Source organism: Crocuta crocuta, unplaced genomic scaffold (assembly GCF_008692635.1).
Source record: "Crocuta crocuta isolate KB4526 unplaced genomic scaffold, BGI_CrCroc_1.0 scaffold16, whole genome shotgun sequence".
Taxonomy (NCBI): Eukaryota; Metazoa; Chordata; class Mammalia; order Carnivora; family Hyaenidae; genus Crocuta; species Crocuta crocuta.
Window position 1 is genome coordinate 8,298,576 of NW_027531893.1, and position 18,695 is coordinate 8,317,270.

At 53.1% G+C, this 18,695-nt stretch overlaps 1 protein-coding gene across 1 annotated transcript; it reads right to left on the minus strand.

Annotated features, from left to right (window-relative positions):
• On the minus strand, positions 1-15,282 carry EMP2 (epithelial membrane protein 2). The gene is made up of 6 exons (XM_077773185.1): positions 15,188-15,282; positions 7,873-8,007; positions 7,391-7,440; positions 5,064-5,158; positions 4,334-4,480; positions 1-2,956 (listed from the first exon to the last, which is right to left on the minus strand). The coding sequence occupies exons 2-6, from the start codon at positions 7,948-7,950 to the stop codon at positions 2,769-2,771; spliced, it is 558 nt and encodes a 185-aa protein (XP_077629311.1). The 5' UTR covers positions 7,951-8,007; positions 15,188-15,282; the 3' UTR covers positions 1-2,768.
• Between the last annotated feature and the right edge of the window lie 3,413 nt (positions 15,283-18,695).

The window sequence follows — 18,695 nt, forward strand, 5'->3', positions numbered from 1 at the left end:
AACAGAGGCCCAAAGGAATTTTAATGCAAATAACAAAACAAGTTAGTCTGTCTCCGTCCATAGCCCCTCCACGAAAGAATTACAGTACTTTATAAAAATGTTCTAAAATGCGCAAACTACAGTTCCTTCAAATACAGTTGTCATATGTTTGGTCCTAATAGTTGCTTCTTGGATGTCTCGGCTAATTTTCTCCGTTGGGGTTGCCCTTGAATAGCCGAGAATAAGCACCAAGTGAGGGCTGGTTCTGTCTACAGGTAAGAAGGTTGGACGTTTTCTTCCTCATGCTCTCACCTCTTTCTCTTTCCCGACACTCACCACACCGCGGCCAGAGGAAGCATTTCTCTTTCACAGAACCTGGGCGTCCCGGATGGACGCGGGCTCTGAATGTGCTCCACAGCAGTGGTGACCAGCCGGGAAAATCCACGGGGTCGCTTCAGATACGCAGGTAGCCCTCAAGTTTTGAGGAAGGAAAGTCACACTGTGCCTGGGAGTAGGTTTTCCAGATGTGGGGCTCTAAGACTTTTGTTTGTTTACACTGTGGTGACTAGAAAATTCTAGAAAGCCACCTGGGTAGAAAGCCCTGGGACACACAGACACCCCCCCCCCCCCCTTCCTCCTTGCGGCTCAGGTAGCATCTTGCAAACCCAGGAGGTGTGAGCCACAATGGGAAAACTCACAACGGGCTTTCCATGGAGACAAGAGGTGACGATTACCTTGTCCTGTGTCTGTCCCTTTGTTGTTGCACTGGTGGCCTTTCCATGAAGAGTTCCTATCTCAAAGAAGATGTCTGAATTCGCTCGCCCTGTGTTTTGAGAGCCTCACACAGTGCCTGGCACATAGTAAACATTTAATGCACGGCTAAAAATGAACGAATGAACGAGCAAGCAGGTGGAGAGAAAACCCAATCCTGCACTGGCATCCGGGTGACCCTAAAACCACTCCCGGACATCTTCCCAGCTCCACGGGAACCGGGCTAGGGCAAAACATCACTCCACTTAGCAGAAGTTCAAAGTGCCAGCACGGAGACGAGGCAGATGGGTCCCACACGGGCCCCAGGCACACGTCCCTGGCAGCCGCCCCAAGCAGAGGCTACAGCCAGTGAGGGGCGGAGAACTCCTTCCAGAGGCACTTCCGGGGGTCACCTGCCACGCACTCAGTGCTCTCACCCCAAAGACAAACGCCCCACGGCCCTATTCCTGGGAAGCCCCTGGGGCGCTCGTCACTGGGACCCTCCCTAGGTGGCACCGTGCGTGTGAGGTTCTAGGGCCACGGCAATCTGGAAGCCTCTCTTGGCTGCATTTGCAGATGGGACCCCGGGACCCTCCACAGACATGTTCCTGGGGTGTAAGCAGACACCACCGCCCCATCAAGGCGCTCTGCGGCTGACTGGAGACATATTTCGGCAGATCTAAGCGCCTCCAGGAGCGTTTGAAAATAGGCAGGTCTGAAGCAGGCTCCTTCCCACCCATGCGCATCTCTTGAACCCTAGGTTGCATTCTCTGCGGCCTTCATCATATCTTGTGATTCGTTTTCCTAAGCGGTTTTTAATCTGCCTCTTCCATTGGACGGTGAGTCCCCAAGGAGACCATCCCCACTTGGTGTGCCCTGGGCCTGGCGCACACCAAGCGGTCCGTGGTTTTATGCTGATGAATGAGCGAATGGTGGGTGGACCCGCTAAGGCTCTAGAAATGGGGGTGAGTGGAGGCCAGCTGGCCTTAGAAGGCAGGGCAGGAGGAAGGGACGGGCCCTCCCACTTACAGGAGGAGGAAGCACCCTTAGGCCGTCTGGCTGCCTGCTGCGTGGCCCTGGGGTGCAGATGGGACGCTGGCCCCCACGTGAGCCGCTGTGGAAGAGACGAGAGTGGATGGAGGCCGATGGCCGCCAGAACCTCGCCATGACAAGATCTTTACCATTTACGAGGCAGCTCTGCTCCCCCGGCCCCGGGGCTGTGGTCCTCAGCTTCAACCAAGGAGCTTGTTAGAAATGCAGGTTCCGGGGCCCCGCCCCTGAAGACGCGGATTCCATAGGTCCAGGGAGGGGCAGTCTGCACCTTGCTCTGTTGCCAGGGATCACATGCTGAGACTCTTTGCCTTAGGGGGGAGCCTCGGTCCAAACCCCCTTTAACTTCACCTTCCCTAAGGCAAGCACGTAACACTGTCAGCAAAGGTGCGAGGCGCTCTCTGGACCCAGCCCGGCACAGGGGGCTGGCGCTCTGGCCTGGATACAGAGCAGCAGGGGCTACACACCTGTCTCTCCCACGGAACTTGGCTAAACATCTGAGGAGCCTTGAGGCCTGATGCCTCACCCAGACCCCCCTCACCCTACCTCCAACCCTAACACAGAGAATGCGGGGGGGCGGCTGAGGTAAGCAGAGGCTAGGCAAGGCGCCAACCTGGGGGAGGATGTCCCCTGAGACCTGTGTCCTTGGTGTCTCGTCACATCACATCACAGCACATCGCCTCAGTCTAGAAACATCTGAACATTTTTGGATTTGAGCATGGCTGGATTTTTGGCTTTGTCTTGTCAAGACTTTGGGCAGGAGGTCTGGGTCCCAGCCTGCATCATCTCTCTCTCTCTCTCTCTCTCTGGTCTCAAGAATGCAAAAACTCCTCTCTCTCTCTCTCTCTCTCTTTTTTTTTTTTTGGCTTTTAAAGGAAATGATATGTTTGCTAGAAAAACCACACACACACACACAATTGATTATATACAAAACGGTTATCTGAATGTGGATTCTATACTGCAGCAAATGCCACCTGGCTCTGGGTGTCTTATTTGCGCTTCCTCAATATCAGGTACATGAGGCCGCTGATGAAGGTGAAGGCAAAGGCCACCCAGGCCAGGATGAAGGAGTAGCCGTATCTGCCATCCATGATCAGCGAATACAGTTGCGCGTTGTTCTTATGGAGGTCTTCGCGCCGGTCTGTATAAATGGACGCTGCTACCATGACGCACAGGCCTGTCCAAAGAAAGAAAACAAATAGATTATAGACCGCCGACATGGTGTGCACCAGCCACCCGAGGGGACGCGGCGGGCGACGAAGGTGCACGTAGGCTTCGATCGCTGGGGAGTAGTTACTTTTAGTCTCTTGGAAAGATCACGTTTCATGTGGCAGAATATTGTGGATGCTTGACTTGGCACATGTTGCTTGCTGAACTCAATTTTGTTGGGCCGGCTGTCGGCACAGCCCAGAGGGTAAGTCAGAATCGGTCTAAGCCACGCATCAGCCAGAGAGTGAAGAGTTTAGGGTTCGAACGCCACATACAATCTCTGTCGCAACTACTCAGCTTGGCCGTTGGGGCATGGACGCAGCCACCGACACTGTGAGTGACCAGGGCGGCTATGTTCCAGTAAAATGTTATTTATAAAAACAGGCAGTGAGGGGCGTCTGGGTGGCTCAGTCGGTTGGGTGCCCAACTTTGGCTTAGGTCACGATCTTGCTGTTCGTGGGTTCGAGCCTCGCAGCATTGGGCTCTGTGCTAACGGCTCAGAGTCTGGATCCTGCTTCATGTTCTGTGTTTCCCTCACTCTCTGCCCCTCCCCCTGCTCACACACAGTCTCTTAAAAATGAATAAACATTTAGAAAAATTAAAAACAAAAGAAGGCAGTGAGCCAGATTTGGACCAGGGAACCACAGTTTGCCAACCATCCCCACTCCTCCCCTCTCCAGCCCCACAATCTATTCCTTTTTACTTGTTATGCTTTATGGATCCATATGTGCCCCAGTTCTGGCCACAGAAAAGTCCTTCAGTGAAAAATATCATTTCCTGGAAAGGGACAGACAGGAAGGAGAAAGCATCTTCTGTTGCTGTACTTGCCCTAGTTTACCGCTCTAGACACTGTTATGTTAGGATGAATGTCTGGAGCTGCAGCAGCCCTTCCGGGGCCATGAGGAAGTCCTCACCGGCACTCTGAAGATGAACGTATCAAAGAATCAATGGAAGCAATCACTTCCACCTTCAAGCTCTCTGTCGTATACAAAAAGTAAAGGTCTTTGTGGCTGAAGCCCTTGTTTCTTGGGTTTTTCTCTTACTTGAGGCCAAAAGCCACCCTGACTGAATTCGCGACACGCACACACATCAGTGGCATTCTCCCTGGGGGAAGCTCTGCGTCTCCCCCGCATAGCAAGATAGCACGTTCTAGACAGCAACTCCTCCCTACCCTGCAGATCCCAACTCACACTTCATGTCTTCAGGATGCCTGCCCTGACCCCCTCACTGAATTCCAGACTCTGACGTCTAGAACGTTCCGCTGCAGCATGGCGGCCGGCTTCTCCTTCCTAAGTCCTCACCTGCCGGCTGCTCTTTACTCCAGGAAGCCCGTCGCTCTACTTACATGACAAGAGCTGGATGATGGAGGTTAACACAAACCTCTCTCCCTGCTTGAGGCGGAAGAGTTGGAGGATGAAGATGAGGAAGGCAACGCAGCACAGGATGGTGGACAGGATCATGGTGGCCTGGACCGCCTGCACCGTGGAATAATCTGTGGGGAGAGGGCAAGAGAGCGTGACCGAGGACCGCAGACCCCCGGGGCCCTCGGGGTGCAGAGCGACAGTGACAGCTCCCGAGTGAGGGCGTACATTTGCACGCCGTGAGCACCCCTTACCCCTCCCCTGCAGTGTCCCTCTGCGCCCTGGACCACATGATCCCCGACGTCCTTATCTGGAAAACAGAGCAAGACCCGCCTGTTCTGCTCTGGGTATCTGCATGCCTCACGGGTAGGGGATTTGTTTCTTAAGGACAAACCCTCAGGGTCCAACCTCGAAGATTCTGGCTGGAGGGGTGAGGATGGGCAGGACCAGGATTAGAAGTCTCCAGGGGGGATTCCTGGGGATCTGGGGCTCACGGGGCCGAGGGACCTTCAGAAAGTGCTCTGTGAACAGACTACCTAATACCCCCTAAATAGAAGGGAGTTATTAGCCTTATGACCGCTACTCGGGAGAAGAGAAAGGGAGGTTTCTCGGATCAGCCTCAGGGAGCAAGGCTCGGCGGAAGGAAGACTCAGCAGAAACAAGAGCTGTCTGGATGGAGGGCGTTGCGCGCAGGAAGGACAGTGCAAGCCGCACACTGCCGCTGTCGAGAAGCGGTCATGGGCACAGGCTGGNTTGTCTGGATGGACGGCATTGCGCGCAGGAAGGACAGTGCAAGCCGCACACTGCCGCTGTCGAGAAGCGGTCATGGGCACAGGCTGGAGCCACATCTGTGTGGTTCTCAGCTCCCCCCGCCTCAGGGGACGCAGAAGGAATCCATCCATGTAAGGACTGTAGGCGGTGCAGCAAAAGGGGAGGCCCGTGTAAGGGCTGAATGTTACCGCCATGACGCAGCTAAGATGGGTGAGGGGACAGTGACCAAAGTCGCACAGGAAAACCTGAGGACAAACCTCCCTCTTCTTTTTCTGCAATTTTGCCTGAAACTGACTGGAGGAAAGCGTAATTTGTAGGTACTTTTTTAATGTTTTTATTTTTGAGAGAGAGAGATCACGAGTGGGAGAAGAGCAGAGAGAGAGAGAGAGAGAGAGAGACAAAGAATTGAAAAGAGGCTCCAAGCTGTCAGCACAGAGCCCAATGCGGGGCTCGAACCCACGAGCGTAAGATCATAACCTGAGCCGAAGTCAGATGCCTAATCGACTGAGCCACCCAGGTGCCCCGGTACTTTTTATTTTTAAATTTATTTCTTTTGAGAGAGAGAAAGAGACAGAGGGAGAAGGGCAGAGAGAGAAGGAGACAGAGGAACCCAAGCAGCCTCCACGCCGACAGCATAGAGCCTGTGGTGAGGCTCGAACCCATGAACCGTCAGATTGTCACCTGAGCTGAAGTCAGACGCTTAACCAACTGGGCCACCTAGGCGCCCCAATTTNACTCCACGCCGACAGCATAGAGCCTGTGGGGAGGCTCGAACCCATGAACCGTCAGATCGTCACCTGAGCTGAAGTCAGACGCTTAACCAACTGGGCCACCTAGGCGCCCCAATTTNAATCAGTAAACATTAAAAAAAAAATTAGAAAAAAATGCCGATTCTGATTTGAGAGGTCTGGGGTGGGGGCTGGGATTCTGCACGTCCGACAGGCTCCCACGTGGGGCCCATGGGCTGGTTTTCAGCAGTGGATGAGGCTCATGTGACAGTAACAAGAGCACACAGCAGTAAACCCGCATGAACTACAGGGGTGAAGTCAGGGGGCAGCCAGAAAGGCTGAAATCCAGGGGCAAAGCCTGCTGTGGAGGAAACGATCAGATAAAATTCTGCTTTCGGTCCAAATGCTCTCTTCCTCTCTGTGCTTCTGCAGCTCCCCGTCCCCGCTGGGCCTTCCTTCTGTCTTCTATCCACCCAAAGACTGGAGCCCTCCTTCTCCCATCCGTCCAGTCATCAAACATCCACTAAGCTCCCACCATGTACCAGCTACATGCCCATAGCGATTCCTAACTCGTAATGAACACCATGACTCGACTGGGAAAAAAAGCGCATCCGTGACTTCTCAGTAAGTGCCACTACCAATACCCACGGATGCCCCAGAGGTTAGCTGGTGCTGTGACGTAGGGTTCTTCTGCACTCATGTTTGTCCATCCCTCTCATGATGTCCGAGACCCTTTCAGGATCCCAAAGGGGTAGATACAAAGCATAGGAAAAGGGGATTCTAAAAGAACATTCACTACCATTTATTTCACAGAGGCCCAAATATTTCTAAGCCACAGCAACAATGTGATCTCTGCCCCGGCCACTCGGAGCAACTCTTTGAGAACCTTCAGGAACCCAGACTGCTCATTGCAATCACCTCCCTCCCGGGATCTAGGGTCAGGAGTGGTTCAAATCCCAGCTCGGCCACTGACTTCCGGTGAACTCAGCACGCGTGTCCTCACTGCCCGGAGGCCCAGCTCCTTCATCCTAACACCGGGTCAGAACAGGACCTATCTGGTAGGCGTGAGGTGGGGACCGAATGAGACGGGCATGTACCAGGGCCTGGCCAGGATGAGCGCTCGCTAGGTGGCAGGTGGTGCCTATGTGACTATACGATGATTAACCAACAGGAGGCCTAGATGTAGGCAGCACTGGGGCCACGTGGAAGGTGCACTTCGCGGCTTTCCGAGCTGTGTTTCTGTGACTCTAAATGTCTGAGTTTGAAATTACCAGAATTGAAGCCAGGCCTTGGAGGCTAAGTGTGGGCCACAGAGGACCTCTGGTACAAAGCTTCACTTCCTGCCAGGAGACATTCGTCTTTACCGACAGGTCATTTATCAGATGCATCCCTGCCATAGGGCTGCAGGCTGCATATGAAAGTAAAGAGTTCAAGGTTAGGTGGGCTAACAAGAGGGCTCCTGATTTGTAAGATGGTAAGGGCAGGAGGGGCAGAAAACACCTGGGGTGGGTCACCTGGGGGATCTAGGGCGGTGGGCCTCACCTGACGGTGGTTTTGCCCACCCTGGGACATTTGGCAATGTCTGAGGACATCTGTGGTTGTCACAAAACGGTGAAGGTGCTTGGCATCTAGTGGGCGGAGGCCAAAGATACTGCTGAGCTTCTGACATTCCACAGGATGGCCTCACAGCAAAGAATGGTCCAGCCCCAAATGGCAGTGCTGAGGTGGAGATATTTATCTAGAGGAGGGGTGAATTCAAGCGGCACCCTCAAAGAGCCTCCTACACCCAAGGCATCACACCAGGCACTGTGGGGGGATCTGGGACGGAGGACCCAGGTGCCTGTGCACCCAGACCTAACCGTGAGATGCCCTGAACCTCCACGCTTAGGCCTGAGCTGAGAGGGGCATGTCTATTAGGGAGCACAAGCCCATATCCTACCCACCTTGGGGAAGCTCTCAGTCCTGCTTTCTACAGACTGTGGGATCCGGGCATTCTGGGAAGGTCAGAAAGAAAGGGAACTTACATTGTCAATGGTGGCGATGAACAGCAATGCCGCAGAGGTGATGTGGAAGACGATGATGAAAGCCAGGAGCACCAACATTTTCACGAGGCACAGTGGGGCGAGGGGTTGCGTTAAAAGCCCAGAGGGAGAGAGATGCTAAAGGAGGCGAAAGAAAGAAATACATGTGTCACCAAAAGAGCAAAATTCAGTGAAAAACAGGCAATTTTTGGTGGGGGTTTTGGAAGATCAAAAGCGGCTCTTCTCGGGGCGCCTGGGTGGCTCAGTCAGTTGAGTGTCCGACTTCGGCTCAGGTCATGATCTCACGGTTCGTGGGTTCAAGCCCCGCGTCGGGCTCTGTGCTGACGCGGCGCCTCGTCAAAGCAGCACGCTGTGGGCGCCAGGGCAGGAAGGAGCGGCTCTATGCGTGCTCAAATGCTGTTCCCCATACCCCACCCACCAGGCTATGGTGGGAATGCCCTGGGAGGTTCACAGCTCCTGAGGAAGCCTGAGGTCGGAGTATTCATGACCACAGAGATGGTGCCTACCAGAGCAAAAGTGATCCCAACACGACCATATTTCCTAACGATACGGCCATTTATAAAATTAATCCCCGCTCAAACACCCCTCCTCATAACCTCCATCCCTATGTGAACAAAATGAAAACACAGCGTATGGTAGACAGGTGCAGCGCATTCATGTCCCTGAGCCTGACAGGACTACATTTCCCAGCCTCCCTCGCAGTGAGGCGGGAGCCTTGTGACTAATTCCGGCCAATGGGCTGTAAGTAACCCTGACACGTGTCATTTACCCGCCGAAGAGCAGGTGTGCGTTCTGCCACATCCCTCCCCTGTGAAGTGGCCGGGATGTTGCAGCCACCATTCACTGAGGCCCCACGCTTTGGACAGATATTGTGATTGACGAAGAAGCCTTTGGANCTGCAGCCACCATTCACTGAAGCCCCACGCTTTGGACAGATATTCTGATTGACGAAGAAGCCTTTGGATGTTAAACCACTGAGATTTCAGGGTAAAGTTTTTACCATGGCTGGACGGTCTGAATGACATACCATAGGAGGCGACAGCAAAGTGAAATTGGAAATCTTGCAGAAGAACTAGGGTTGTACCAAGTTGATAAAAGTGATGCTGGAGAGCTGCTCAGAAGCACCAAAGGCATTCATACACGGGGGCTTGTCCTCTCTGACCATGCTCCCTCACTCACCGGACTCATCATTCCCTCATGGGGGCGGAGGCTCATGGGCTCACACTGGGTGAACCCCTGAGACCCAGGACTCACTCGATTGATGAGCCAGGAGTCTGGGCTGCAGAGATCAGCCTGGGCGGTCCCAGCTATGATTCTGTGCATCATCGCTTAGAAGAACCCATGAACCAGCTCAGAAATTCTTTCAATTCTTTTTAAAAGGACAAATACTCCTTTGTTTACGCCTGCATCATTCTTAGCGGCCATCATAGGCTGCCTCCAAACAGATGTGCTTCTGACTCCTACTAAAAAGCCAAGCTAATCAGGCAGGGCTATAAATGCTGGGTGATAATGGACTTCATATATTATCTAGTTCAGATGACAAAAAGCATATGGACACACAACTAGTGAGAAAGTCCCGACTAATCCTTCTGAGTCCACCAAGGAAAAAGACCCAGTTTGGTGTTAGCCCGTCTCAAACACTTGCCTTTTTTTTTTTTTTTCCCCAAAAAGAAAAGGCAGAACTTTTTGTAGGTCATTTACTGTAGCTAGAATTTAAGAATGTTGCTTAGATTTTATTACATCCATTTTGAAGGTTCTTTTCATAAGAACACTACTTACTTATAGTAGGAACATGAAGTATCCTTTTGAAACAAATTTGAAGTTTTAAAACATGAGTCATTTAAGGAAAATACTATGTAAATAAAAGGACAAGAGGTCTTCTGGGTCAGCAAAAAGCCTGAGGGTGGTTCTGGAATGCCTAATGTCTGGGAGGCACTGCTTTAACACTCGGGAGTGAGTCTGGTTGGAACTCCAGACATTAGGAAGGATCTCCTGTGGAGAAGAGGCTAAGTTTTACAACAGATCTTGAGTCCAGTGTAAGAGAAAGATCTAGGGGCAAACAAGGGTGGCTATAGACTGGTTTAAACTGTTAGGTGTCCATGAAAATTACGGAATAGAGAAGTAAATGCAACCTACTTAGTGCTCCCCCATGATGATGTCTGGACCTCCCATAAAAGCAAAATGGGGCAAAAAGATAGAACTTGTGGACCTAATACATTGCTAGTGACCTCACCAGAGGCTTTGAAAGAAACCATTCCTAAGTACAAGAGATCCCATGGATCTTTAAAGGACCCTTCACTCCTGCATCTTTACACCTAGTGTCCCTTTAGCACTATCTCTGAGGCCAGGCTCCTACTTTCTTTCCTTCAGGAACCCCTCTTCCCATTTTCCTTTGCATCCTTCCAGAAATAGTTATGTGGGAACACTTATTCCACACTCTGCAGGTTTCTGTGTGGAGTTGCACCAAAGTAACACTTCCGGCCTCACGCTCCGCCCCTCACTCACTCCTTCACTCCTGATTGGAGGGGACATCCAGTGTCTACCTTCCGGATTGGTGGAGCTCAGACTTAAATGGCGGGTGGCACCAGTTTGGCAATTCCGCACACCTCCTCCCTCGGGCGGGGGGTGGGTGGGTGAGGGGGGCAAGTGTCTGTTTTAGAGACCTACTTTCCCTTCATTGAGGAGGGAGCTGGGTGTGGAGTTGAGAGCCCATTCTCCAGCCTAGCTTTCCCGCCACTAATCCTTCTCTTTCAGCGCAAGGGATTACACCTCATTGTGGAAATGGCTGCCTGGTGTTGGGTTGTGTGACCAAAGCGGGTCTGCTCAACCGGTTCCCTACTGATGGCCATTTAGGTCCTTTCCAGACATCCTGCTATTTCATGCTAGACTGCGCAGGGACATCCTCACACCTATTTCTTTTTCTTTTTAATATTTTATTTTTAAGCAAACTCTGCACCCAGCGTGGGGCTCACACTCACACCCCTGAGATCAAGTCACAGTCTCCACCAATTGAGCCAGCCAGGCGCCCCCTTACACTTATTTCCGCAGAGTCCTTGAACTGGGGGTGTTGGGTCAAAGGATACCAGCATGTAGTTGATTTTACTAATTTCTTGGCTCAATTTAGCATACTGGACACTTGGTGCTGTGCCATCTATCTTCAAAGTTGACCTATGGGACCCATGGCTGTGCACGGCCCTGGGTGGATGCAGAAGACTTAATGCCATGTCTTTGACTCATTACCACCCTTAGTTCCCCCAGAAAGTGTGATTCTGGCCCATACAGACCAGCCGCTGCCACCTCCTGGGCCCTCACTTCCCAGTGGTGCCCTCCTCATGACACTGACCCATCTTTCACTCCTGCACAGCGCCTCCTGCACCATCTCCGGAGTCACAGACGGACAGACAACCCCCGAGGCTGGGGGCTCCATGAAGGCCGGCCCACCAAACCCAAGGTGGCACCGAATTTATCCTTGCCATTCACAGAGATTTATTTTCCCTCCAAAAAATGTCGTACTGAATGCCGATGCCTCTTGCTTTCCCTTGTCCCTTGCGGCCTTCAGTGCTCTACCGGGCTGGCCTCGTCTCAGTTTTCTGGAGCAAGTTCCCTGGAGGTCACCCTCCTTTCCCCCCATAGCTGGTTCTCCCTCGCATCATCTAGGTCTCCATTCCAACAGCCGCTCCTCAGAGAAGCGTCCAGATCTACCGATAAGAAGCACCCACGCGCCGCCCCCCCCACCAAGGTACTGTCTGTCCCGCCCCCCTGGTTCGTTTCCTTCCAAGCACTTTCACGGTCTCAAAGTATCTCACTTTGTTCACTTGCTTATTACCTATCTGCCCTCTGTTCACAGCCGTGCCTGGTGCACAGAAAGCTACCTGCTATCGTTTGTAGTTCTAAAAACGCCTAACTGTGGAGGTTCTGGGAAAACTCAAAGCCCTGATCATCCAGAGACAGGAACTGAGACCAGGAACGGAGGCTGTGGCTTGCTCCGATCCCACAGCGAAGCAGTAGCAAGGTCAGGTCCGGAGGGTGTCCTGAGCTCAGTGGGAGACCCCTCAGAGGATGGGAGACAGGGTTTCAATGTCAACAAGCACTTGCCAGTAGCCTCTGCCATGCACCAGCACAACTTTGACCAGGAAGGAAGGCAAGCCACGGTGCCGTTCCCTTTGGCGGACTCTCCAGGGGCTGAGCGGACGCTCTGAAAGGCCACCTGGGCTTGGGCGTCACCCCTGCCCGGAGGTGGGAGGCTGCGCAGGTGAGCTTTTCGAGTCCTAGTCCAGAAATCAAAGTCTTAGGACTTGCAGGACTTCTCTTTTAAAAAATATGTTTTGATCTATATACTACACGTGATGACTAAGAAAAAAAAAACACGAAAGATAATAGAACCAAAGGCATGTGATGAAAAACCACAGCGTCTGCCCTACCCCGGTTCCGGGCCTCGGGAAGCAATCCCTCTTACCCCTTCAGCTGCGTTCTTCCCCAGAGTTCATATTTCCAAACACTACTCACACACTTCTCTTTCCTCATTCATCCACCGTATGTTTGTTTTTGTTAGGTTTTATTTCTTAAGTAATCTCTGCACCCAACCTGGGGCTTGAACTCATGACCCGGAGATCAAGAGTCGTGCACTCCGCTGACCGAGTCAGCCAGGTGCCTCCCCTCCTACTCATCTACTGTAAACACCGGCTTCCTGCCCAGGGGAGAGTTTCTTCACCCCCATCGCCCCCCAACTGCCACCCTTCCCATCTCCATACAGTTTGGCCATACGTCCATCATCGACCTTTACATTTTGGCCCCGTAACTGTGGTCAACTACACAGCCAAATAGTGTGCTATGATTGCATTTTCCCCCTCTTCTTTTCCTTGGCGTTACTAGGTGCCTATTTCACCCCTCGGGGGCTCTGTCTGTTGTCTTTAGTTCTCTCCAAATGTTGACCGTTCCAAGCCTTCTGTTGCAGAATCCCAGAAGCAAAGCAAATGTACCATTTCAGTTACGAGATCGTGGTCAGACGTCCCTCGCGGGATATTCGATCCAGCCAGGCCCTCCCTCCCAGCCCTGGCCTCTGGCCTCTGGCCTCTGACCCGTGCAGGCTCACCAGCGGCATTGCCACATGACAAGAAAGACGGGCATTCTTCAGGGAGGAGTCGTGAACTCGCCCCTAACCGCGACAGCGCACAGGAATGCCCACGTGTGCCCTAAGACGTTGGGGGAGAAGTAGGTCCCTGGGGAGGGGGTGCGCCGAGGGGTCATCCCACATGATTCCTCGTGATTAGAGGTCGAGCTGCAGTTTACATGGCGTGTCTTATGTCGGACCTTCATGTCAGCCCTGTGAAGCTGGCAGGGCAAGGTATCATTATCCCCACTTTATAGATGAAAGACTGAGGCTCACAAACGCTTCAGGTGATTTGCCAAAGTTGGGCCGGGCTGGGATTCCAACCCCCAGTTTTCCAACACCGGCTCTAGGACATTTTCTGCCACCCTCCTCCCCACTCACAAGCTTAGGGCCTAATGACAATCACACGGTAGCCTGACTGACATCAGGCGACAGGGCAATGTCAAGCCACTTCTGCATCCTTTACTTTTGGTGGGACTTCCCTCAATCTTTGCAGCAGGTGGGAGGGATCTGGGGAGGCGGTGTCTCCCGGCACCGGCCCATTAGCTGAGGCTGGGTATTTAGAACTGGGCTTACTAGAGAGAGCCTGATTAAGAAAGACGCTTTAGGGGCGCCTGGGTGGCTCAGTCAGTTAAGCATCTGACTCTTGATTGCAGCTCAGCTCATGATCCCAAGGTCATGGGATTGAGCCCCACATTGGGCTCAGCACGGACAGTGTGGAGCCTGCTTGGGATTCTCTCTCCCTCTCTCTCTGCCTCTCCCCTGTGCTCTCTCTCAAAATAAATAAATAAAACTAAAAAAACAAAACAAAACAGAAATACGCTCTAGGGTCACCTGGGCGGCTCAGTAGGTTAAGTGTCCAACTTTGGCTCCGGTCATAATCTCGCCATTCCTGAGTTCCAGTACCGTGTGGACTCTGTGCTGACAGCACGGAGCCTGGAGCCTGTTTTAGCTTCTGTCTCCCTCTCTCTCTCTGCCCCTCCCCGGCTCATACTCTGTCCCCCTCTGTCTCTCAAAAATAAATAAACATTAAAAAAAATACTGTTTCTGGTATTTTTGATCCTATTGGCTCACTCACTGGCCCCACTGCATCGAACGTTGTCTTTATTGATCTACTTGGAGACTGGTCTGGATTCTGGATATGGCTTTTCCTTGGTCACTAAAAAGACTCACCCAGACAGTAGCACATGCACAGTAGTACATTGATTTCAGTGCAATGTAGGAACCACGTGAAAGTATTTCCAGATCAACAGCCTAAATGCTCCCCATGCTATAAAATACCCACCAAAATAATCACATAAAATAACAGACATCCCAGGGTATTAGAACTTCAGATTCAAAAGAATTTTCTGCAGGAAAAAGAATCAGTAACCACGGTGGAAAAAGCAGCGAACGGGTTTAGGTGCGCAAGCATCCTCTGAGTGTCAGGACCAGAGCAGGGGTGGAGAAGGAGAGGGAGTAAAGCCCCAGGAGGTATCGGGCAACAGAGATTCCGCACACGCGATGGAGTATTTGCGGCTCAGGGAGTTTTAAGTTCTGATGGCCGACAGGATGAGGGACGGTGCTCCCAGAAACCTCCAGTCAGAGCTCAGATGACAAACAGGACATGCCGAGGGTCAGCACCTCCTCGCGGGCTCCTCAGGAGAGATGCTGTCTTGCTTTTGCCTTGGTCCAATGTGTGTGTGTGTGTGTGTATGTGTGTGTGTGCGTGCGCGCGTGCGCACGCACGAGCATGTGCTGCACGTCTAGCCCTGGGTGGGGACAAAGTCCTGCTGGTGACTCACCGGCCCTTCCTCGGCCATCTAAGCAGCAGCATGGGTGGTGGGACATCACCACGGGTCTTACAGGTGAAAAGAAGGTTAAGGGACGTGCCTGCAGGCAGTGAAGGGTCCCTCCTCTCCTCCCCTTCCTCTAAAGACACCCCTCACCGCCCACCCTTGCAGCCCCCACCCCACCCCCAGCCTCTGCGGCTGACAGGAAGCGGCTTTGGCATGTGCTGGGGAACAAGAGAGCGAGCCGGCCAGCTTCCCGCGGGGGGAGAGCGCGCTGCCGAGCTGACCACTCGGCCCACCCTCGGACTCCTTCCTACAATTTAAACCAGGGCCCGTCCTCAGCCCGAGTCGGAGCCCGTTCCAGGAATTGTAAGCAAGAGGTCAATCCCGAGGTGTGGAGCTTTTCAAAACAGACCTGAGATGCCTGGCGTCTGGAGGTCCGGGGGAGTTCCCTCAGCCCAGAGGCGCTCCACCCACAGCCCGCGCTGGAAAGGCCAAGGCCAAGGCAGCTCTGGGCGCTGGACCCTGGCGGGGAGGGGGGGGGCACTGCCAGAGGGACGCCAAGGCCCCTCCCACCACCCGCAGCACTGGGACTGCTGGTGGCTTTGGCCTCTGTTTTCAGGAAGGCAGAGGTCAGCTCAGCCTCCCGCCCTGGTATCTGGACGCGAGCCATGCTGGACTATCCAGGCGTCCCAGATGCCCCGGGGCTGGCGGAAGCCCCTTTGCCCTGGGCGGCCCTGCTCTGCACTCGCTGCGGCTGGGGCTTCTGGGCACAAAGCCAACACTGGGCTCGGCGCAGAGACGGCACCAGACAGGACACTGGGGTTTGGCGGTGCTCTGGGGCGGACGCCACTGAGGATGGTCCCGCCTGCGCAGGCCTGACCCTTTCCATCCAATGTCCACACCGACGGCAGGCGACATTTAGTGCCTACTATGTGCCAGGCGCTGTTCTGAGCTCTTATTCATTCCTCACAAGAATACCATGACGTGGGTGCTAACAATTAGCCGCCTCTCAGAGGTGAAGGGAAGGCTCAGAGAAGTTAAGCAACTTTCCCAAGGTCGCACAGCTAGTAAAGGCTGGATCTGGGACTTGAACCCAGGCAACCTGGCGCTAGACAAACTACAACGTGGCCCACCCTAACCAAATTTCTTTTCCCTTTTGTCAATGAGGCGACAGCCCCGTCACATGGAGGGGCAAGGGCTAGGGTCCCCTTTGCTGGCTAGAAGTCAAAACTAGTCAAAATTTGTTCATGTCACCAAATTAGCTGGTGGCTGAGCCAGGATCAAACTCTAGCCTACTGCTCACTGCTTTTTTAAAATAATTATTTACTTACTTATTGTTTTTTTAAAATTGTTTTTTAATTTAATTTTGAGAGACAGAGACAGACAGAGTGGAAGAAGGAGGAGGGGCAGAGAGAGAGGGAGACACAGAATCCATGGTTGGATAAACCAACATGACGTGATGGCAGGCGAGCCGTGTGAACACAGAGGAAGGTGTGAGCCTGCGCCGTGGGCCTGGCATCGGAGGCTTCACTGAGGAAGTGACATCTGAGGCTGGTCCCGAAGGGCAGGACGGGAGGACAGAAGGTTTGGGAGGAGAGCCGTGGGGACGGGATGGTCAGAGGCGCCGCAGCACAAATGTGTGAGCAGGGAGGGGGTGTGCTGGGCACCAGGCTGGGCTGGAGGCCTAATGGGTCTTGGAAGCTTGTGTGTTGTCCTGAAGGCCGCGGGGAAGTGAGGAAGGCTTTTCTTTTTTAACTCTTTTTTTTTGTATGTTTATTTATTTTTTGAGAGAGAGACAAGAGATAGAGCACAAGCAGGGGAGGGTCAGAGAGAGAGGGAGACACAGAATCTGAAGCAGGCTCCAGGCTCTGAGCTGTCAGCACGGAGCCCGACGCGGGGCTCGAACCCACCGGTCACAAGATCATGACCTGAGCCAAGGTCGGATGTTCAACAGACTGAGCCCCCCAGGCGCCCCGTAAGGAGGAAAGTACCGATATCTCTGCCTTTGGAAGTCCGAGTGTGGGTTAGAAGGGGGAGAAGGGGGGACACCATTGGGGCAGATCCCTGGTGAGAAACGAGGGTCTAGACCGAGGTAGCAGCAGGCCGGTGAGCAGAAGCACCAGCACGAGCTTCTCAGAAGCAGGGTCAGCAGGCCTGGCGCCGGGCCGAGGGGCTGGGCTCCCAGCGTGAGCAGAGTGGACGCTGCCTCCCCTGACGAGAGTGGCTCAGAGCAGGAGCACATTGTAGGGCAAGGGCAATGGCCCACCGCGTTTAGCCAAGTTTGGTAACAATGTGGACACGTGTCCAGGTAGCGGGAATATGAGCGGGACCTTCACTCAGGAGCGAACATGAGAGGCCAGCAGAACACCCCCCCGCCCGCGCCCCCTAGCCCCGGTGTCACGGGTGTGCAGATGGGAGATGGAGCCCACCTGGGAGGTGGGCCAGGGGAGGGGATGGAGGAGCCGAGTGGGGGGGAGCACAGGGTGGGGAGAAAACCAAGAGCGGATGGTGGGACCCAGAAACAGAGGCTGAGAGAGGAGAGATTAGAAAAGAAGGCATCAGGGACACCTGGGTGGCTCAGTCGGTTGAGCGTCCGACTTTGGCTCAGGTCATGATCTCATGCTCTGTGCTGACAGCTCGGAGCCCAGAGTCTGCTTTGGATTCTGTGTCTCCCTCTCTCTCTGCCTCTCCCCGCTCTTGCTCTTTTTCTCGCTCTCAAAAATAAAACAAACATTAAAATAAAGAAAAAACAGAAAAGAAGGCATCAGGCAAACCTGCTGATGACAATCTTAGTGATGCACATTAAAGCCCTTCTTTATTTTGCTCCTGTAGCACCTGCCGCGGTCACATGCCACACTGCACCTGTTGACCCAGGTGTTCTCGTTCTCCTCCGCGATGGTGTCAGGGACCGTCTGGTGCAGACAGGACCCCAGCACTTAGAACAGTGGCCGGTCTGTAAACGGTGCTCAATAAAAATGTGTGGAAGGAATGACTGAACAAGACAGAGTTTAAGGCGCTGAAGAGCTAAGACGAAGAAATGGAGCTAGACTTTTCTTTGCTACTAGAAGGAAGAAGAAATATTTATCAAGGGCCTGGTCCCAAAGGTAAAACTCTCAACTAGATGGCTTCACTGGTGAATGGTGCCAAACACTCAAGGAAGGATATTACCAACTCCGTACAAAAAACAACTCCATAAAATCAAAGAGGCGGGACCCCCCACACACACACCCAATACCCCTCCCCCCCACACACTCTCATTCCTGGAGGCCTGCATTACTCCAATTCCAAAAGCAGGCAAGAGATCGCAAGAAAAGAAAAAGACAGACCAACATCTCTCATGTTCAAGATTTTAACACAATTTTCGCAGATCGTATCCGCCCTTTAAGAGGTGGAATCTATTTCCCCACCCGCTGAACCCTGGCTGCCCCTGTGATTTCTTCTATCAAGAAAAAGCAGTGACAGTGCCAATGCGGGGCCAGGGTCTCAAGAGGCCTCATGCATTTCCTCTCTCTGCTCAGCCAGCAAAAGAACCAGCAGAGGGTAGGAGACCGCACAGAGCAGAGATGAGCCTTTCCAGCAAAGACCAGCCAGCCCCCAGCCGAGCCACCAGCTGACCACAGACCCGGGAGAGCCCAGCCGAGCCCAGCCCAGCTGCAGAATCACAAACCAAACACAGCAAAACCTTGGGTTGCGAGTAACTTGTTCTGCGAGGGTTCCTCAGGACGAGCAAACGTTTCTAATAAATTTTTCCTTGATAAACGAGCGACATCTCGCAATTCGTGACGCCGGACGTCACATGATCGCAACTGAGCCAATGTTCCTGAAATTCGCTTTGGTTCCTGAGTGCTTTGGATGACAAGCATGTTTCCGCAGCGATTTATGCTCGCAAGTCAAGGTTTTACCGTAAATATTTTCTTTTA